This window comes from Epinephelus moara, chromosome 1 (genome assembly GCF_006386435.1).
Source record: "Epinephelus moara isolate mb chromosome 1, YSFRI_EMoa_1.0, whole genome shotgun sequence".
In the NCBI taxonomy this organism is placed as follows: Eukaryota; Metazoa; Chordata; class Actinopteri; order Perciformes; family Serranidae; genus Epinephelus; species Epinephelus moara.
Window position 1 is genome coordinate 46,657,001 of NC_065506.1, and position 22,494 is coordinate 46,679,494.

The window sequence follows — 22,494 nt, forward strand, 5'->3', positions numbered from 1 at the left end:
GTCGACCAATGAAGATGAGTTTACATATCACCTTGGGTTCGTCCTTCACCTTCTCAAAATGATCCCACACTTTGGATTTCCTGCCCGACATGTTATTAACTAGCCTGTGGAATAACCGCAGGTACCAGCCCTGGAAATTAACCTGACTCCTGTCTGACTGCTGAGCGTGGACACTTCCTGCGTCTGTCCTTTCAAATTAAAGTCCCACATAGTCCAGTCATATAGGTTTGGATTTATTTTGACGAGGCGCAGCTCCTCATAGAGTTTCATGTTTTTTTATTTGTTCGTTTTTTTTCTTTGTGTAAGTGAACATTGAAATCTTGCTGACTAATGTTTGGGCCAGCCCTACTAGTAAGCCGTTTACATGGCTAATGAAAATCAATGTTCCACTAAATCCTTCTATTACATGCAGCTGTGCATACTCTGATTAACGTGCCCTAACATGATGTTTTTTACGCCAAGATATAGGCAGTTAAAACGACTGGAGCTGCTTGTGCCATTTTGCTTCTTTGCATCAAAATAGGATTATTTTCAGTATTTTCCGACTTGTTTTGGACCGTGCATATACAGCCTCCCTCTTTCAGTCCTTCTTGAAAAGTTCAGCGTTGCAATATTTGCCCGTATTGAAATCCAGGTCTTTCATTATATTTAAAAGGAGGTGTGTATAAAGGCCTAATTCAGGATATCTAGATGGAATATGGTGTCTACATGACTCAAATTCAGAATATTGTCATATTAAAATGTTAGTAGAATATTAGTCTGCATGTTAATGTAGTCACGGACTATGTTTACATGCACAAAATATTCTGGTTTTGCCCTTATTCTGAAAAGGAAATGTTCCTACTAACCTGTTTATATGGCTAATGAAAATTAATATTCTACAAACACTCCTGTTTCCATGCAGCCATGCATACTTCGATTATGTGCCCTAACATGTCCTTTACCACATCAAAATATGTAAAAGCAGGGGGCTGTATACACGTCCAAAGAATGCTCTTAAAACCTGAATAATATCAGGTAATAATAATATCCCTCATGTCTTGATCGAAAAATTTAAACGGATTAAACGACCCACATCAAATTCAGAATATAGTCATATTTGGAATAAGAGTGACATATTAGTGTGCATGTAACTGTTGTATCACTTAAAAAACAAGCTTTCGTGAAATGATCTAAAATGTTATCAAATAGTTTATTAAGCTTATAAGATGTGTGAGAAATGTCTCATCCTCATACGGCAGCATGAAAATATGAAAATCACCAATCTGTGTGAACTAGTGAGTAGGGTTTTTTTTTCATTCAGCAGCTGTTATATCCACAGTAACCAGAATTATAGCAATTCTGCTTTTCGCCAACAAAAACTCTCACTGGAAATTCAGATGATTTTACTGTGTAGGCTGGAAACAGATTCATGAAATAAGAACATAATGTGGAGTAGAAGCAAAATACATTAAGTGTGTGTGTGTGCTCAGTACATACAGTGTGAGGCCCCAGTCAGAGCGCGTTTTGTACCTTGCAGAGTGCAAGGTGCATGGTGCTGCCTTTTTTTGATGACGCCTGCCCTGATCAGATAGAGCATGTTTTGCAGCTTGCTGTGCCTTTTTTTAATGTTGCTAGGCAACAACTGAATCACCTTTTCTTTTTTTTAGTTTCACCACAGTTTTGAAGTTAACTCACAGATCTGTATTTTAAAATCTGCATAAAAATTGACAGGCATGTGCTCTGGCTCTGAGGGTGAGAGGCTGTTCCCAGATAGTACGTGGGACACATGGAAACAGATCCATGTGGGTACATGAGACCTTCAGAGAGAGGACAAATCACAGGGAGTAGCACCAGCTGGTCCAAGAGCTTTGCCTGGATGATGGTTGGTTCAAGGGTTGTTTTAGGATGAGTCAGGGACAGTTTGGCAATCTGTTGTCGATCGTCGGGTCTAATTACTGTTGGCAAAATGTTAGAAAGTAGTTGACGTGATCATTCGTTCAGATATGTCTCACAGTTTGCCTTTGGAAAGTGAGCTAATGATAATTTCACACCAACCACATACGCAACTACCGTTAAACTTCAGTTAAGTTGGCAACTTCCACAGTCGTTCTACAGTTAGTTCCTGGATCTGTTTGGTCAAAAAGACTAACCTTGATATCTTCCTCATGTTATTCTAAAGCACAAACAGATTTGTACCCTTGTCTCCTCCTCCAGATCCCCAGGAGCTACCTGACACTTCAGGAAGCAGTGATAGCTGAGAAGCAGAGGCGAGATGCTGACGGAGAGGTCCAATACCTAACTGATGTCCAGCTGGACAGTGTCATCGAACAGAACCCAGGAAGTGACATCAGAGACTACGAGGACCTGCAGACTGGTACTGTGACTTGTTCAGCAAACTACTGGATTGTGAACATGACTTGTTTGACTTGTCAAACTGTTCAAACTACCTTGAATGATTTCCTTAATTAAAGCCAAAGTGTATTTCTAGTATTTGTTTGAGGCTGACTGATCGGTGAGGTGATTCTTTTACGTATGTAGGATTACTTAATAGGATTACGTCCATGACTACACCAGAACACCAGGCTTATGGCTCCTCTTTTTTCTGCACCACATCCAGCCATCAGCTTCCTGATAGAGACGGGGACCCTGCTGCACTTCCCCGACACCAGCCATGGCCTGTGCACCCTCTACTTCCTGTGTCCTGTGTGGCTGTCAGAGTGCCTGGAGAGGATCATGCATCTCAAGTCCTCTCGCTCTGTAGCCAGAAACGGAGTGATCCGAGCTGAAGACCTCAGGGTGAGACTCTCAGACAACTGGAGAAATGGAAGAGAGCGTCTGAAAAAAGAATTTGGCTTTGTGAGTTGTTTTGAGTGTTAATGATGATACTGACTTCCTGTGGTGATGTCTGTGATGTCTGATGTGCAGATGCTGTTGGTTGGAACAGGGTTCACCCAGCAGACAGAGGAACAGTACTTCCAGTTTCTAGCCAAGTTCGAGATCGCTCTTCCCGTGGCAAACAACAGGTAACATGTCGTCTATATACTTATTAATACTCAGTTGATACAAATGACACTACTCTCCCAGCACAACGCCATGATCGCAGAGTTCCCATCCTAAGATTCCCTTTCTTTGCTGCATAGCTTGCGCCAGTATTTTTGCTCCCCACAATTTATTACATCAAAATATGCAGCGCTGGTAATGATGCAGAACTCCTGCACATCCATCTAGCAGCTAACGACCAGAGTCACCATAGCAAACAGCCTAAACACCAGCAATAACCTAGCAACACTCAGGCAACCACTCTAATAGTGTTTATCCACATACGTGTGCTGGCTTGACTCTACTCGATTGGACTTGGTGCATCAGCCCAGCGCAGCAGGGATGTGCATCTCAATTACAGCAGGGTTACCCACTTTGAGGTGTTTAAAAAGTGTTAAAAGCAGCAGGCTGATCGGGGGCTAAAACCCTCCGTTATTTTGCCTCAAGTGTTTGTTTTTTTCATCACACAAAGTTGGCCCAACTCCTCAAATGGCCCATCTCGCACATGGCTTGGCAAAAAATTGGTGCATTTCAACTCATAATGGAAACACAAGTTGACGTGGCATGGTTTGACTTGGTGCGGCCACAAGTGCCGATTGAAGAGCCCTATAAATTACAACAACTGCCGAGTAACCACCTCATCATGATATAAACACCTACTAAAACCCCAGCAACTGCCCGCAAGCAATAGCAAAAGCAACCACACGGCACCCGACGTAAAATGCATTACTAACGTCACTCTCCACCAAGCAACAACCTAAAACACTCTGGCTGCTACCTTGAAGACAGCTATCACTCTACCAGTGGAAGCAGTTGTGTCTTGTCTCCTGTGTGATGAATTAGGCACAAACCGTCATTTTTTGGCTCAAACCAGTTGTTTCTTTTGGAAGTGACAGACGAGGTGAAAGCATGTGAACCCTGGAAGCAATTCAGAGGGCTCTGAGGCTGGCAAAGGAGCTCCGCTAGAGCTGCCGGGTTTAAATTCAGATGTAGCGCCGATCTTCTTTTGAAATTGGGTCTATTTTCTTTAGTATATTATTTTAGTAACGGTCTAGTATCACCACTACACGATGCAGAGACAGAAGATCTATGTGTGATCATAAAATAGCAGCGGAGCAGAATGGCAGTTTTGTCTACTATCCACCCCTGCGGCTTGTTCAGAAATTAAATGTTTATTATTACAGAAAAGGTAAAGTACTGAACAAAGGTAGCCTTGGGCATTGATACTAAATTCCAGGTACTGGAGCTGGTAATCGCTAATGTGAAGCAAGTCCTGGCACTAGTGCCGAGCAGCAGACATCCCTGAAGTTTCTTTATTCATTTTCTACTTTTAAATGTGTTCTTTATTTTTCCTTTCCTCTTGGTGTAGCTATCTGCTGCCCCACCTCCTCCCCCCCAAGCCGGCCATGGACATCCACTGCTTCCGTCAGCAGACCAACAACACCCTGCAGCGCCTTGTCAAGATGAGCTTTGTTCCTGCTGGATTTTGGGAGCGTTTCATTGCCAGGATGCTAATCAGCCTCACAGAGATGGACCTGCAGGTACTGAAACCAGCAGATTCTCATCCTTCACTTATTGTACTTATACACTTCAAGCTTTTTTACATTCATGGCTCTGAATGTTGTGTTTGTGCAGTCGTTTGAGCCCAAAAGAAACGCCAGGACGCAGCGCAACAGGAACTCTGTGATCTACAGCTTCGCTGGAACCCAGCAGAGGAACCGCTGCAGCACCTTCAGAGTCCGACGCAGCCAGACGATATACTGGAAGGAGGGGCTGCTGGTCACTTTCGATGGAGGTTACCTCAGGTCAGAGATGGGGCTACAATGATGCGGGCAGTAATTAAATGAGACAGTGAGGGAGTGTAGAGTGTGAGAAAGTTAAGAGTGTGTAGCTTTACTAGTGTCAGAGCTTTAGAGAGGAGCCACTTCTGAATCAGGACAAGCAGACTTAAATCAAAAACCAGTGAAGGCAAATAACAGGTTGGAGCTAGTGTTCAGTGAACGTCAGGGGCATACAGGTTCACAGGAAGTGGGTGGGTTCCTCTGGTTTTTTACCAGCTTTCAACCCTTGGCGCTCAAAAAGAAAATGACAAATGTGAAGCACTCAGCACAGAATAGACGTTCAGCATCTCATCATGCGTCATGAATATGTGGTGCTCCCACTGCAGAGAATTAAAGAAATACCCTGGCTTCAGAAAAGAATGATTTAGAAAATCCAAAGTAAACTAAAAAGGAAGACTAAAAGAAAGTTGAAGTGCCTCAGAGGTTCCTGCTGTTCCTTGTGCTCCACTTAAGCTTCCATGAACACAGTAAATTATGAGATGGTGACGTGTGTTTGTGTCTCTGCAGCGTGGAGTCGTCAGATGTGAACTGGAAGAGGAAGAAGAGTGGAGGCATAAAGATCATCTGCCAGTCAGAGATGAGAGATTTCTCAGCCATGGCTTTCATCACAGACAACGTCAACTCTCTGATTGAGCAATGGTTCCCTGGTCAGTGCAGCTCTCCTTGTTTATGTGGACACAACTTCTAACTGCTAACAGCTGCTGAGTGACGACTTTCAGCTCCCAATACTTGATCAGATTCTTAGTCTTGGTACTTTTGTCTTTTAGCAGATGTTTCCTACTTTAATCTGTAGCTTTGCTGATATCACTCTGTATTTTATTTAGATATTTAAAGCTACAGTTCACTCCAAAAATCAAAAATCTAGATATTTTGGTGTGAGTTGCTGAGTGTTGGAGATATCGGCTGTAGGGATGTCTGCTAAGTGTATCACCACACAGAAGGAGGCCTGCATCCACTGCTAGCTCACCTTGCACCATTAAGCAAGCTTATGTTATAGCTCAGTCAAGGAGGACGCCGTTAATGTTGATGTCTCATGCTGTCACGAGCACAAACCTCTCGTCCATGAGCAGTAGAAAGAAAATAGTTCCTACATGAAACTGCTCACAACAAAGTTCTGTGGATTAATTTTAGGAGCCGGGTCATGATTTCTGTAAAGAGACATTGCTGTTGAGTTTTTTAAATGTATAGTTTTGAGCATCACAAGCCGAGTGGCATCTAGAGAAGGCAGACGTCTCTACGACTGATATCTCCAACACTCTGCAACTCAAACCAAAACAAGCTACAGTAGCCTAATCTCATAAAGATCTCTCAGGTTGTATGGGCTGAGGTTTTTCATGTTGAACACTACGTTCAGAACCAGTGGCCCCTCTCTATTCACAACTTGATCTATTAGGGGACAGAAGTGGAAGAAGACAGCAGCAGTGTGAGCGGCAGGGCAGTATAAAGCTGCTGTGGATAACTGATACCGTAGGAATCACCCATGACTTTTTTTTTTTTAGTTCAGGGTTTGAGTGTTCGGCCAACATTCCTGCTGTAATGATCTGATTAGTGATGGTCAAAAATGAACAAATGAATCTTTTTGAAAGTCTCTCTCTTAAGTGTCCTCCTCCCACTCACACTGCCTGTGAGTGAATGAGATTCGATTGAATCAGACTCCGGTTCAGACAGCCGAGCAGCTGCACTTATTGAACGAGACTGAGTGAAGCGTTCTCTCGAGGTGGGATGTGTTCTGCATGCCCAGGATGAACGACAGATTGATGCAGTCAGATCATATTTCTGTTGGGCTTACATGGCCTAGATACATACAAGCATGGGGAAAAGCTGGATGTTTTATTGTACACCATGAAACATTATTTTGTATCCATTCTCACCCTGATGTTTGGAATACCTGACGAAAAAAAGTTATATTCCATAAATAGCATTAGAGCAGTCAGCGGCCTGCTAGATGTCATGTTGTGTCTGAAAAACAAATTGACTGGAGTCGGAGGAAGACACAAACAAATCGAGATGGTAATTCACTGCTTTTCTTGTTTACCTGCGAGCTGCAGACACTGAAACAACCCTGGGCTGTAGGTAGAGGAACCAGAAGCCACAGATGTAGAGGAGGATGGTGCTCCTGAGGAGCTGCTGCATTAATGGATGACACAGTAAAGTGGTTGTTGTACTGGTTTGTGAGGTGATTGTGTAAAATCTACACAGTAGGATGTCTGTAAACGAACGAGGACCGTTTAAATCAGACTCAGGTCTAGACCTCCACCAGCCAAGGCCAATGGTGCATTCATGTGCTCCTCAAACAGTTGTTCTTCCAAGTTCAGTGTGTTGATGAAGTGAACACTGACGCTACAAAGACGAAATGTTGTATTTTATTACTCAGAGCATTTAAACAACAAATTGATAACGAAGACCAAAGGACACAGATCTGGTAAGCCATGAACAATGACGGGGAACTCATTTTTCAGATTTTTCTGACATCACAAGAATGCAGCACAAGGCTGAGGAAGTTTCTACAACGTCTGCAGTGCTACTTGCCCTCAGAGAAGCTTACATGGCCTAAATGGGGGGCGGGCAGCACTAGCTGTCAAACATGCATGTACAAACTGACTGTCGCAGTGAAATTGACACCATATTTTGTGAAATGTCTCAAAACTTAAAAGGTTCGAAACGTCCAATACATTTACGTGTCAACATGAAGGCAGTGGAACTGTAAGAGGAATCACACCGCACATCACTATTTCTGATGCCAGTCTAAAGGCAGTGGTTGTGAAATAACTTTACAGTTTACTTTTGCAATTGTTTGTTTACAATATTTTGCAGCTGCTGCACATTTTCTCAGAGTATTTATTACGTTCTTGCTGACAGACTCATCAAAGAGGCTTTGCACTGAAGGCAGTCGTGCATGATGTGTCGTTCTGTACTGTGCACAACAATGCCAAACAGACACCGAAGCATATGTGGAGGTCAAGAATATCCAAACATGTCAGTGCTGATTGTACCCACTATGTTTATATCCCAGTCACAAACTTCACTGCCCACTGTTGGGCGAGTCAGACCCTGCTGCAGCGCACAAACTGCAGTGTAGGAACATATATATCTGGATGTTCACGTACTAGACTTTGCCCCCATAAATGTTTATTGTACTACTACCAAGGTGACATTTCGTGCTTCATGCTCTTCATCAGTCTGATCAATCATCTGATGAAGAGCGTGACGATTGAAACCTCACCTTGGTGGTAAATCAGTTAAATATTTATGGGAGCATAGCCTAGTGTGCATGATCTCTTGTCCATTGCCCAGTGGATGGCTGGATGTGATGTGATACATATATTTAGACATAGGTACATAATATGTGGCACTGCCAGCATTCCAGGAGTGAAAATGACTTTTAAATAAACAGCGGACATTTAACAGATGTATTTGAAACAGTTACTCACATTATAGAAGACCAATGAACAGATGATCATGTCCATGTCTCATGTCTCTCTGTCCTCTCTTGTAGCCTTGACAGCCAGTGAGAGTGATGGGAGTCTCCTCATAGAGCAGTACGCACCCTGTCCCCTCTGCTCCTCACTGGGCCAACAGAAGCAGTCCGGCCAGGTCGAACAGACAGAAGCACGTGGAGCAGATGACCGGGGAGGAAGAGAAGGGGTTCATTACTTTAACATGGAGGACTGTGTGCTGGCCGCAGTGGAGAAGGAGTACATCATCTGTCCTCTACACCCTGAGCAGCCGGTCAGCCTCCAGGAGCTGGTCCCAGAACTCTTTATGACTGACTTCCCTGCACGGTAACCTCTCTCACCATTTCATTTTACACACTGATACTGGCCAGGCTCCAGTTATTATAACAGACACGTTTCAGACACACTCATCTGACAGAACAGCGTCTGTTTTTTCATCGATACAGCTGTACACACAGGCCGAGTATCAGCTCATACTTTATAAACATGACTGTGACCCAGAGCATCTCTTTAGGACTTCAGGACTTCAACAGTCAATAGCCAAACCTCCTCTGAGTGTGCAGCAGTACTGTGGCTCCAGTTTGAAACTTTTATTTCATTGCTGTTGTAGCCCGGCTCAGAGCTCGGGAAGCCGCCAGCACCTTGTGAGAGCTTTCTTGCATGCAGATATCAAAATACCGAACACATATTTGTCAGAACACTTTGCCATAAAATCAGCGCATCCTAAAAATAATGTGGAAAATTGCAGAGCAGATCAGTGTGAAGCATCATTTTTAGTGCTTTATGAAATTCCGTCCAGAAAGGCCTCATCACTGGACACTCCCGGAATACATGCCAGAGATTGGCTTCATAAAACCCACACTGTCTCCAACATTCAGCGTCCACTCCAGTAAAATGTGCTTTCTGCTTTGATGTGATAAAAAAACCCGAATAAAACATTTCCACCCGAACTCACGCCACACAGCCGAGTTACTGCATTTCCACTGAAATGTGCACACATCCAGCCAGTCCTCATTTGATATTGAAAAGCTTCCTTCGCTCTCCCATTTTTAAAATATATTCAGTAGTGCGGGGAGTGAAGAGATAGCACCCTTTTTTAAAACATTCTTGTAGTCATCGATAAATATTCTCAGTATTGGATCATCAAAGTCTGTTTTATTTCTAATGTTATGTTCAAAGTGACTTCATAATGGAGTTTTTAAAATGATACTCTTTGCTTAGTTTTTTGAAGTCTTTAGATCGTCTCTTTTCTGTAAGGGAATCTAATGTTGTTAATCTTTTTGGAATCCAGGACTGTTGGACTTTGTCTTGAAAAATAATGTTGGACACACACTGATTGCCTTTTGATTATTTTGACATGAGAAAAAAAATAGTATTGTATAAGTATAAAGAATTGTTATTATCACTGTTGGGTGCAAATAGTTACTATGATCACATTATATTTGTCAGTAACCCATTAATGTGAAGTAGGGCTGCAACGATTAGTCCACTAATCGATGACTAATCGACTAAAAGTGATTCGAATCATTGGGAAATGTGCATTAAAAGAAATACGAATCCTGTGTGTTTCCATCAAATGTACGGACTTTGGTGAAAACTACGAACTCGCGCGAGTTTTCCGCAGAACCGGAAACAAAACAAGTCTCGCATTCTTCTTCTTCTACGTTTTCTGGCGGTTGGCAACCAGCTTGTAAATGCATTACCGCCTTCCCGACCCGGAGTGTGGATATCACCATGGAGAGAGGTGCGCTGCGTCAGACTTAATTCGAACATAACTGTTTCCATCCCCCGTTTTGCGAATCAACATTTTTTCGAATCAACCAAAACCCGGCTAAAGCGAGCGTATTTTAGTTTGTGCGAATCAGGGGATTTTAATTTGAATTTTGGTGTTTCCATCATAATTATTTTCCGATGCGATACTTCTAGATGCGCATCTAAACAGGCTGATGGAAACATGGCTAGTGACTATTTTAGTAGTCGACTAATCGGTTTGAGTCATTTTTCATAGAAAAGTACTATAAAAGTACCCAAAATACTCTTATTGCAGCTTCTTACGTTCAGATATTGGCAGCTTTACACACTCTCCCATGACAGTGAACTAAAACCCTTTAGCGTGAGTACGAAACAAGACATTAGATGACGTAATTTTGGGGTTTGGGAGAGACAGACTGATCGAAGAAATAATCAACAGATTAGTCGACAATGAAAATAATCGTTAGTTGCAGCCCTAATATAAAGTGCTACTGTTCTAAATCCTGTAATCACATTGCCCTAACTAATCAAACAATTGCGCCATTACGTGTGTTACATAAGTTCTCAGTTATCTGCATACCGGACAGATAGAAAAAAATTCATCAAGTCAGTGACACCATCCACCAGTGCACCAGTAAAGAGGCTCTTCAGTCTTGGCAGTCTGTGCTGACTCTGAGGAGGAGCGGTTTGTTTAAAGGCCAAAACACACTTGCTGCGAATGTCACGTGTCAGAAAATACGCCCCTATTATTTTCAGGGTACAATCCCACACTGGCAGCAGCTAGACACACGTCAGCGCTCCTGAACGCCCCGCAACACTTTATGCCACTCTCCTACTTCCGGCCTCACCATCCCTGGACGTGAATGCATTTCCCCCCTCTTGCTCTCTGCTCGTACATACTAGCTTCCATAGGAGCTCTTTCTCTGCTCCTGTGGCAGCTCGACTCCTCTCCTCACCACTGATGCATAATGAGAACTCTGTAGCTGTTGCTGTGTCTCGTGTGTCACGAAGAATGGATGAGGAGAGAGTTGTAGAGGTTAAGAAATATCCTGAGCTAAACGACCCCCAGTCCCGTCATTATAAAGACAATGGCCAAAAAGATATTGGCTGGTGAGTCACAGCTCTGGAGATCGGCTCTTCAGGTGGGAAATCAACTTTAATGAGGGGCTCTCCACACATGATTTTAAGCTGATGCACAGGAGGAGGAAGTACAAATCTTTCAGTAAAGGTTGTAATAACTTTGTGTGGTTGTCTATTGACGAGCTGCAGCGAGATGCATCCAGTGTGTGCAAGGGGCGGCACTTGATGTGCGCGGTGCTGGTGTGTTTTCATCTTAACAATGATTTGAGGATCTTTACATCAAGAGGTATAACCACTGCTTTAGTGATGAATATATGAAATAAGATGGACTAGTCAGCTATAAATCTGTGGTTTGGTGAGTGAGCAACTGGAGTGTTTTTTTTTGTTTTGTTAAATGTTGTTCAGATGACTTTTAAACGTGTTGATCGATATAGTTTCAATTTGAGGCAGTCGTAGCCTACAGCAGTGCCGTCTTGATTCTCCTGATCCTTGTTTTGTGTAAGGTTTAACATTATGTTATTGTTTACTTGCAAGTACGTGGCAGTGCATCTCAATAACGTAACAAGTAGTGTGAGGAACTGCTTTGAGTAAGACCCCAAAACTGATTATCATATAGAATATGTCTTGAATTAGATATATCTTCCACAGACTCCCTGCAGCACTCGCTCAGACCATCAGGGATTTATTTTAGAAAGAGGAGGAAATGTGTTTTAGTATTTTCCTTTGATGGCAGATGTGACGCTCATGTCTCCAGTCTGTGGAGGATTTTCACAGCTACTCACTGGACTTCAGAGTGAGGCAGTCCTTCCACTGGAGCTGGGTGATTCACACAGCACATGCCAAGTAATTACTACACACACACACACACACACACACACACACACACACACACACACACACACACACACACAGTGACAGTCAGCTGCTCTCCAGGGCTTCGGCTCTATAATGAGTTCCAGCTGATTTGTCGCCAGTGACAGCGAGTGTTGATGTATCATCAGGGCTATTTGTCGCCAGTGACAGCGAGTGTTGATGTATCATCAGGGCTCAAGGGTAACCGCCACTCTGTCAGCTATTAGAATAAATATTCATATACGTCTCTGTGTCCTACACACTGTGTTTATGTGTGTGTGTGTGTGTGTGTGTGTCTGTGTGTGTGTGTGTGTGTGTCTGTGTGTCTGTGTGGGCAGAGAGTTGCGCAAGGATATCTCTATAAAACAGCACAGACCCATGGAAATGTTTGCTGCAACATTTAAACAGCCGCTCCAAATATTAGTACAATTGTGCTCGAGCTCTTAAAGAATGGAGGATGGATGTTGGTATAAACATGAATGCCACCAGCTAACATCATCAGCTGTAACAGCTGGATGCAGGCTTAAGTGTGCACACATTAGGGTGGGGCAAGGCTTTGGCCAGTATTGGCCTTTTATTAAAATGTTACAGCCGACAGTCTGGGTTGTCCACCTCCTATATCTAGCTCAAAACTGGGGGTGAGCATGTGACACTAAGATATGATTAGGCTTGGGCAGTATCTGTTTGGCATACCTTTATACCTTCCTGACATTTCACCAGGGTATACAGTATATGAAGATATTCGTGTAATAATGTAAAGGTATGTTTTGTTAGCTCCCTGAGCTTAAATGTCAAAAAGGAAAAAAATCTGGACACCTGCTCTCCTTCTTAAACAGGAAACAGAGTCATACACTTCTAAATTTAAGTTTCTGTCTTATCAAACTGAGACTCAAATGCCTTTAAATTCATGGTAAAACACACTTCATTTAAACTCAATAGAAACCAAATAAAATTCACCAAAACCGTCTTGCTTAGTCTTTCTAATGTTCCAACAATCACCAGCTCTGGTTTGGTCAAAATAAACCCTGAATCCACAAAGTTAGATGTGACAATATGCTGTTTTGCTCGCTGCCTCTCTTTGCCGTTGCTGGCCAGCTTTGTACCAGTTCTGTAACGTTATCCCCACCTCTCACAGTCAGCATCTTCCTGAGCTTAGCTGTCTGTGCCACCTGTAGAGACTGACCTCTTGTGGCGTGTGCTGTGTACTACATCGCCACAATACAGCATCTCCATATCAGTTTAATAGAAAGTGAAGCATCTTTGTTAAATTATACCCTCAGGATTTCTAAGTACCCTGATATACTGTAATACCTTGATACCACCGAAACTTAGATATGATACAAGACAATGTTGGACAAGATCTCCTCAACATATCGCTCTGCTTTCAGTTTATTTATTTCTAAATATTGGGACCCCTCAGAGTGTATTATCATGCTTCTACCATGACTAGAGGGTAGGGTTGCAGCAATATACCGGTTTCAGGGTATACTGTGGTATATAATTTGAAAGTCATCATACTGTGTGCATTTGCTTATCTGTGATATTGGGGAAAAAATGCAACTGGATGTTTAATCTCTTCTTTATTTTAGTTATTTTCTAGGGTAGACTTTTTACATGTACTTCCATTAACAAAATGGTTTCAAGGTTCAGTTATAGTAATGAAACGTTTGTTCAATCAACAATAACACGTCTGTTTTCATTCCTTTAAGGGTCAATCTTACTGATAAGAAAATAATTTCTTAATTACTGTGATACCGTGAAACTGCAATATTTTCTGAGACGGGTATTGTACTGTGAAAATCTCATACCACTGCAGCCCTACCAGAGGGAGATGTTTGAATAATCACGTGTTTACTATGGAAATGTGCATAAATAGTATTACTAGGATTACATGCAGTTAAATCAGTCCTGTCGGGATTTCATGGGCTTTAATTTGGATTGTTGTGACTGAAAATGCTTCATTTCACTGCAACTTCTCCAAAAGAATGCAGTGCATGTTGGGAGTGAGTGGAAATTGAAAACAAAAAAAGTTGTTTTAGTGGGAATAAAACAGCACTGTTTTGAGTTTGTGATTTATACCATACTCATATTACCACTATCCTGCATATTTAATCTAACTCAACTTGATGCTTTCAGCATGTGCAGTTGATCTGAATGCAGCAGCCTCTGTCATGGTGATTTATCTTGTCTGTTGTCCACGTGTTTTAGTCATCCTCTGGTTTTTGTTTTGCGGTAGAAACTGTTTATCAATCAGTGTCATTTGTGTTCCACCACAACAGTGCACACAAAGCAAAACAGTTTACCCTCGCTTTTGTGCAGAACATCAGGGAGTCGCCTTGTACACTCTTTAGCAGTAATTTTTGTTGGTTGTGAGACATTTGTGTCGCACATTTCTGCATCTTCACAACCAGAAACAAGGACGTGAGTTTGATGACTTTGTGACCGGGGACTGCTATGATTGGTGACACTCGCAGGGAACTATTAGAATTAGTCAAATTTGTGTAAACGTTGCGGTGGTCGGACAAAATTGCAAGGTTGTGCAGAATTCATAGGGATTGGTTGAATTTACGTCATTTGTTGCGATTGCAACATCCTGGAAGCACTTTTAAAAAGACATTACTCACTGATTTAAAACACAGATTTAAAACAATGGTCAAACTGTTGACAGAAACCTTGTTGAATGTCGAATGAAATAGTTGTAACTCATAATCTGTTTATTAGACTCATAGAGTTGACAACTGAATCAGCAACACATTAATCTCTGTGATAACTGAGCAAACTCCGTCTGCTGATGGAGACAAAGATACAGATCATCTCAATACGGTGCTGAAGATGAGCTCGGGAGCTCCCTGCTCTGGATCATTGGATGATTCAGACAACTGAAAAGATTCAGTAATTAGAAGCAAATGTCAGCTCAGAGTGCTGCTGTAATGTTCCCTCGGTTGTTTGGCCTTTCAGGAAACCATTTCCTGAGTTAACGTTAAACTGTCACCATTCAGACTGGAGGGCTGGAGCTCATTCAAGTCACCATCTTGATTGGTTTATGTTGTCAGTGTGGTCAAAGCAGCACATCAAAGGACAGTGAGCGTAGGATGATGGGATGGACTAGATGGCATTGCTTCATCAAGAGCCAATCACTAATGCCGCGCCCCCTTTTGGGGGAAAGAATGGTGCTGTCACATAACGGGAACGTGAAAGAAAGAGAACATCTAGGTTAAAAACCGAGACCTCCACACTGAACTTTGAGGCAAGAAACGTGAATATTCACTGTCAGTAACAACTGATAGAGAGCATGTTGAGTGGGAGACTGCTGCAGGAACTTAACAGCCACACAGTGTAGCCGCATCAGACTGTCTCCAGCTATGTCTCAGCCTAGATAGGTTAGGTATCAGCAGGTTGGTCATTTACCAACAACACTTGAGCTAAATTCACACTATACAACTTTATAAAGTGATCAGATCGCTGTATTGTTCACACTACTCAACATGCTGTCTTGTAAGTGGGGGTCTTGAAGCTGATGTGGCGACATGGCATCACACACTACAAGATCTTTCACCAGGAGGAATCCCTGATCAGTACGTCATGTGATGGTGATGTGATCTATAACCCGAGGTTTGGCACGTGCTTACCAGAAAATATTAAAATCAAAAGGGACAAAGTAGAGTAAGTTATCAGGCTAATAACTGAAAAAAGCATTGCATATAATAGTCCACCTTTCACCTACTCTTTCTTCTCTCTTTATCACTGTCTGTCTCCCTCTCACACACACACACACACCTTGGAAAGCACTGTAGCACGGTTTCTGTCCTTAACCCGTGTCTTGTGCTCTTACTGGCTGTAGCACGCCAACAAAGTCCCCATCTGGTCCAGATGTTCAGCATGCTGGATATCTGGGGAGTGTCTGCGATGCATCGGTGAACAGTTCACATGTAATAATGATAATGCATTTTATTAAAAGGCGCCTGTCAAAGCACTCAAGGACACCTTACAGAACTCAGGTTCTTTTTTAAAAAAAAGCAGAAATGTATCCATAGATCATAAAATCAAACAATACAGTAATGTACAATAGGTTAATAAAATAGAGACAAAAATCATTATTATGAAAATTAGGTATAGAATCATCATCATAACGTCATCTTTAGTGTATGTCTTGATTATGTGTGTCTCCATTAAATCAGACCGAATATGCCAGCTTGAAAAGGTGTGTTTTCAGACTGGATTTGAAAGTGGAAAGGGAGTCAATACTGCAAATGTCATGGGGGAGACAGTTCCAGAGGTGGTTAAGGGCCGTAAAGGTGAGAAGCAGAATCTTGAAATCAATGCAATATTTAACAGGAAGCCAGTGAAGCTGCAGGAGAAGGAGTGATATATGATCTATGGAGGGGATTCTGGTAATGACATGGGCGGCTGAATTCTGGAACAACTGGAGTTTATGAAGACACAAGAGAGGGAGACCAAAGACGACAGAATTGCAATAATCAATACGGGATGTAACCAGAGTGATTGAGGATAGGGGCGCTGTGAGGTGTAAATGACGGGCGAAGACGATTAATGTTGCGTAGATGAGAGCATGCAGTGTAAAGCGCTTGAGTGCCGACTTGCCTCTGATCTCAGGCTCCAAAAAGTGTTGGTGTGCAGAAAATAAGGGCTAAAATCCTGTAAAATGAACTAGGGATTAGCCTTACGATACCTGGTGATTCAATCAAACACATATCGATCTCCTGATGGGCAATATCCAGCCACTGTGTGGGGTCGTTGATCCAATTAGATGGGGGAACACTGACAGGACAGGACGGCTACTAGCCCTCTTTTATTAAGGTATCAGGAACACTCAGGTTCAGTGACAAACACTGTCAAATTGCATCGACATCTTTACAATTTTCGGTTTTCCTTCGCCCAGGAAAGTGCAGGCTTGATGTTTTGCACAGTACACTGTTTTGCTGGTCTGGTCTATGGGATGCAGCTCTATTGTCAGCCTGCAGGGAAGATGGTGGAAGAGAGGTTTTGTTTCTCAGATGTGACCAAAAGACAACATGCTGGTTGAAGTTAGGAGCTGTGGTATTCTGAGTCTTTGTGGTGCATGTGTTGACAAATGTCCTCAACAGAATGAGTGTGAGAGTTTGTCCAGCTTAGTTTTAAACTAATGCTGATGTTAATACTGTCAATACAGTTGTTTTGTCGCCATTATTAATTCATTTTAGTCCAACCATTTACCAGAGGATTTCGCATAGTCATTGTTTTCCCAGATGTCTTTCTTGAAGGGAGATTTATGCATATTGTTTGATGTTCTAACTGGATTTTTATGAAAGCGCATGTGTGTGATCACGAAAAGACAATCAGACAATAGAAACCTTCTATTAAAGAAAATAAAAGATAAAAACACAGAAAAAAGGGACCAGAGGGTGTGCTCCAATTATCGGGGTATCACACTGCTCAGCCTCCCTGGGAAAGTTGATTCCAATTGTCGAACCTCAGATTCAGGAGGAGCACTACAGCTTCTGTCCTGGTCTTGGAACAGTGGACCAACTCTTTACCTTTGCCAGGCTGCTGGAAGGGTCATGGGAGTTTGCCCATCTAGTCTACATGTGCTTGGTGGACTTGGAGAAGGCTTATGACCGCGTCCCTTAGGGAGTCTTGATGCAGCTGTTTCGACGGCCCATCGTCGCGAAGAGGAAGCTGAGCCAGAAGGTGAAGCTTTCAATCCATCTGGTCCATCTACGTCCCAACCCTCACCTATGGTCATGAGCTCTGGGTAGTGACCGAAAGAATAAGATTGCAGATACAAGCAGCTGAAATTAATTTCATCTGTGGGGTGTCTGGCTCAGCCTGACAGACAGGGTAAGGAGCTTGAACATCTGGAGGGAGCTCGGAGTAGAGCTGCTGCTACTTCGTGTAGAAAGGGGTCGGGAGGGGCACCCCTCCTGGGTGCCTCCCGTTAGAGGTGCTCTGGAAGTGTCTGACTGATAGGAGGCCCTGGGGTAGACCCAGAACACGCTGGAGAGATTACATATCTCCTGCGGGCTTAGGGTTCCCCAGAAGGAGCTGGAAAGTGTTGCTGGGGAGAGGGATATCTGGGGTGCTTTGCTTGGCCTGCTGTCCCCACGACTTGGCCCCAGATAAGCGAATGAAAATAGATCGCTGGATAGAAAACACAGTAACACAGATCAAGGTCAAGTGCAGGACTTGAGGTTCAGTCAAAGGCTGTGGAGAACATAAAAGTTTTAACCTGGGATCAAACTGAAAGTGAGCCCACCTGGAATGTTTCTAGTATTCCCTCACTGCACAAGAAAACTGCAAAACACTACAGACTAAGTACAGTTAGTTATCAGAGCTGAAGCAGAAAATAGGCCTATAAAGTGAGATGGGCGCTCACACTGACACCTCAGGGTAATTATTTTACTGTTCACTTTGTTTTCTCTTCTAATTGAGTTTGGCAAACCTGGAGGTTTGTTTCCAACCTGACTAATCATTGCTTTGTGTCTTTTCTTGCCTGTGTGTGTTAGGCTGTTTTTGGAGAGGGCCCAGCTGGAGTACTCTGAGGAGGAGAATAACATCCTCGGCCAGGGGGGCAGCGGGACCATCATCTACCGAGCTCGATACCGTGAGCAGCCAGTGGCCATCAAGCGCTTTCACTTTAAGAAGTGTCGACAGCAGACCATCAGCAGTGACACAGGTACGGAGGCGTAATCTTCTACTTATTAATGAAATTGTTTAACGGGGCTTTTAAAGCTGATATTTTGAAAAGCTGCTAATGGACATCTGGTGTCTCTGCTAAATGCAATCAAGGATTTCTGACTTGATAAAGCTCACGAGGAAGCATTCACACAAAAGCCAGTATTAAAAAACCACTACAATTTTTAATACAGCCTGTACTGATAATATTTACTCAGGATGTCCTCATCAAGTTTTCAGGCTCTGATTGTTGATATGACACAAAGGAAAGACTGAGAAAGTGGCTCCTAAAAATAAAGTGACACAATCCACCTGTGAGACGACGCATCACTCTGTTGGAAGTTTAATTTTGGCCTGTTTTCAAGTTACTCACTGAGTTAACATTATCCCAGTGACAGCTGATATGATAAAAGCTGATGGTGAAGTTTGTCATTTTAACCAGGGAACACTTTCTAAAAGTGAGCAGCTGAATGTTTTGTACGCTGCCTGCTGATAATAAACGTTCCGAATCCGTGAATTTTCCACCCTCACTGCCTGACCAAATTATTTTTAACATTCACACACTTTACACAACATTTCATTGTTTTATGCAGTGAAATGCTGTATCTTTACAAATTAGTGCTCGTACCGGTTAGGTCAGGGTTAACCCTGTAAGACCCAGATATAGAAAAAAATTAGCAATTTTTTTTTGACCTCTCAGATATTGTTTTAGGAGGCCTCTGATGTAGAAATCAAAGAGTTTTCAAATTTTTTACATTTTAGTAAGTTTTTAGGGAAATGTTGTAAATTTGCAACGTTGGGCATAGTTGGGAGCAGAACTTCTGTGTTTGTACTCACTTTGTCTGAACAGATATACAGAACATTTAAGTATTCATTTGCAGGGTTGATTGCTTACTTAGCCCCATAACAGTATATATCATGAGTAATAATCACACAACAATCATAGTTTTATGAATAAGCATTTATAAATAAAAATATTGGAAAAAAATATATTTACAAAACTTTTTCCTCCGTCACTTTCAATGTGGTTTACTACATTCAAACAATACTGTCTGGCTGGCCTATTATGCTCTCTGCTTATCATACTAAAAGGAACACATGCATCCCCCCAGAGCACTTACAGGTTCACATTCAAGACCATTCGCACCTGTCCCTGAACAATGCAACAGGCATTGGATCGTTAAATTCATGGGCTAAAGAGATACTGTTGGTCCACTGATCCCAATTAAGGTGATAAAAACCTTTGGATGATGGCAAATACATTCAGTTTCTTATTTTCATTTTCAAGACCATATCACATTACATACAATAACAGAAGGATGGCACACGGCGTGGCCAAAGTACAACCAATGTTACTCAAACAGAGGAAGAACGTTCTTTAGACAAAACACCCAGTTAACAGATGACTTTAGATGGACGGTTCAAATAATACTTTGGCTAATACCTTTCTCTGGAAGTCATTAAGCTTCATTCTGACATTCAAACTGAATATGAAACTCATGTCCCACACCATCATCATCATCGTCATCACCATCACAGAGGTTACAGATCCTCTGGTTTCTGTCCAGCCCGTCACATCTTCACTGACTTCAGGACTTCTGGTGTTATTTACTCTAAAGTTACAAACAGCCTTTTTTGTTTTCATGCCACAGATCCTTCTCCAGTTTAAACTCTTGTTTAAATATATATTATATACCACATGATGTCACACTGCTGAGCTCACTTTACCACTTTTGTATTAGCCTCTGTTCATCAGTTAGTTTGAACCAGCTGATGTTGTTACACTTTGGTGTAGCGATGGGCAAAGCAGTTCTTTAGATGTTACTGAATCACTAAAGGAACACATGCATCCCCCCAGAGCACTTACAGGTTCACATTCAAGACCATTCGCACCTGTCCCTGAACAATGCAACAGGCATCCCCCCAACAAATCCAGAACATTCAGAACCTGTTTTTCTATCTCCTAATGCTACAAACTGCTGCTTGGGCAACACTGAGAAAAATAGCTCAGGATCATTTAGAAGTTAAAAAACAAACAAAAAACTACAAAGATACAGGGAGTTTCAAATACTGCTATAGATGCTGGAGTTTCAAATACCCCATACAATTTATTCATGTGTTTAATTATGGTCTAAGCTAAACTAAGTAAAAATTTAACAGAAAAGCACATTTAGAGCTTCGTTACAATGAATCATCTAATACTTTAAATTTCTACTACTTTTTTTTTCAATTTGTGACCATGTGAGAAGTGCAGTGACCTTATGTAATGTGTAAGGAGCACAGGCTATTTTGACTACCACACTGACCCAACGTTGTAGAATTACAACATAGACATAACAAGCTATAAATCAAATTTGATGAATGTTTTCCAAAATAACTAAATATGTACATGTTCTAGACATTGTAATAAAAACAAAAAAAATATTTAAGGAATTTTACTTATTTTAATCCTGACAAATCCAGTCATGCAAAAAAAGGAGATGAGCTCAACGGGAAGTTTGCAGGTAGAGTGAGTTCATGGCCAGATGACCAGACCTATAAACACTTCTTCTATCCAATAGCATTGTGAGGACAAACAATAGGACCCATTAACTATATAAATGTGGTCTTGAGAAAAAAAAAAAACATTTGCAGGCCTTTTTTTAGAATTGTTAAAAGTGATGTTGTAAATTTGCAACAGTGGGTTTTACAGGGTTAAGCTGGGCGTACATTGAATGATGTGAGCTCATTTAAAAAATGTTGTTTGTCCGTACAACTGAGTGCTCTCACTGTTCGTGTAAAATAGACAATAAAAGAGTCCATCAGCCCCTGCGGACCATTCTGGCTATTGACAATTTTCAATAAAGACTCTTTTGAAAGCCCTGAGGCAGTTAGAAGTCTTTATGCCTCAGCTCTGTCGATAGCTGTGGCCAGAGGCTTTATGTTTTCAGGGCGTCCATCTGTCCATCCGTAAATACGTGTCCCATCCTATTAAACATGATATCTCAGGAACGCTTCAAGGGACTTTCTTCAAATTTGGCACAACAATAAACTGCTCAGTTTTGGGTTTTTTTTTTTTTTTTGATGTTGTCTTTCTCATTCTCGTGATCTTTAAAACATCTTGAGGGAATGTCTTCAAATTTGGCACAAAGGTTGACTTGGATTTGAGGATGAACTGATTAGATTTTGGTGTTCAACGGTCAAGGGTTAAAGGTCAAGGTGACTGTGACCTTGTATCCATCTCATTCTCATAAATACAATATCTCAAACACAACTCTAAACTGGGTCGTGCGGCTCAAAAATCGGGTCAGAAATAATAATAATCGTACAGTGTACACCCAACTTTAGGAAAAGAATCATGGTTGGGTGTCATCGTGTTTCATAGTTAATATAAAGTGCCAGAGTACATAACATAACGTCACATTAAGTATATTACAAAACATAACTTAACTTTGACTTTTGGTTTCACATGATACACAAACTCCGGTCCCCTCAGGTCAGAGTCCTGTCCACCAAATCTGCGGATTTTGTCACTCTTTATATTACGTGACCCGAAGTCCTCCTTTGCTCCTGTCATATGACAGATTAGAGCCTGCAGCACATACAGAGGCAGAGTTCACCTGCTTTGGTCTGAATCAGGGACTCATGTTGTTCCAAAGTTGTATAATTGCCTAGAGTTGATTCATGTTCTCACGGCAGCATTTACAAGAGGACCAGATCAAATGCCTTGTGTGAGAAAGCTGCTCTTGATTGGTCAGAATTTCCATGTGGGAAAAATCCAGGAAGTAAAGCAAACGTTGAAGAAGAGTACACTTGCAAGATAAATGGGACACTTTCTAATG

General features: G+C 42.0%; 1 protein-coding gene and 1 long non-coding RNA gene across 6 annotated transcripts in view; one reads left to right on the top strand and one right to left on the bottom strand.

Annotated features, from left to right (window-relative positions):
- LOC126395578 (uncharacterized) overlaps positions 1-22,494 on the bottom strand; it is a 280,183-nt gene that overhangs the window by 240,679 nt on the left and 17,010 nt on the right. The window lies entirely within an intron of this gene.
- Positions 1-22,494, top strand: part of lrrk1 (leucine-rich repeat kinase 1) — a 122,484-nt gene that overhangs the window by 59,938 nt on the left and 40,052 nt on the right. For all 4 annotated transcript variants that reach the window (XM_050052229.1, XM_050052245.1, XM_050052238.1 and 1 more), the window contains 8 exons: positions 2,197-2,356; positions 2,600-2,778; positions 2,908-3,005; positions 4,391-4,562; positions 4,657-4,826; positions 5,370-5,509; positions 8,359-8,644; positions 18,505-18,674. In XM_050052229.1, coding sequence (XP_049908186.1) covers positions 2,197-2,356; positions 2,600-2,778; positions 2,908-3,005; positions 4,391-4,562; positions 4,657-4,826; positions 5,370-5,509; positions 8,359-8,644; positions 18,505-18,674 — 1,375 coding nt within the window. The remainder of the gene's footprint in view (positions 1-2,196; positions 2,357-2,599; positions 2,779-2,907; positions 3,006-4,390; positions 4,563-4,656; positions 4,827-5,369; positions 5,510-8,358; positions 8,645-18,504; positions 18,675-22,494) is intronic.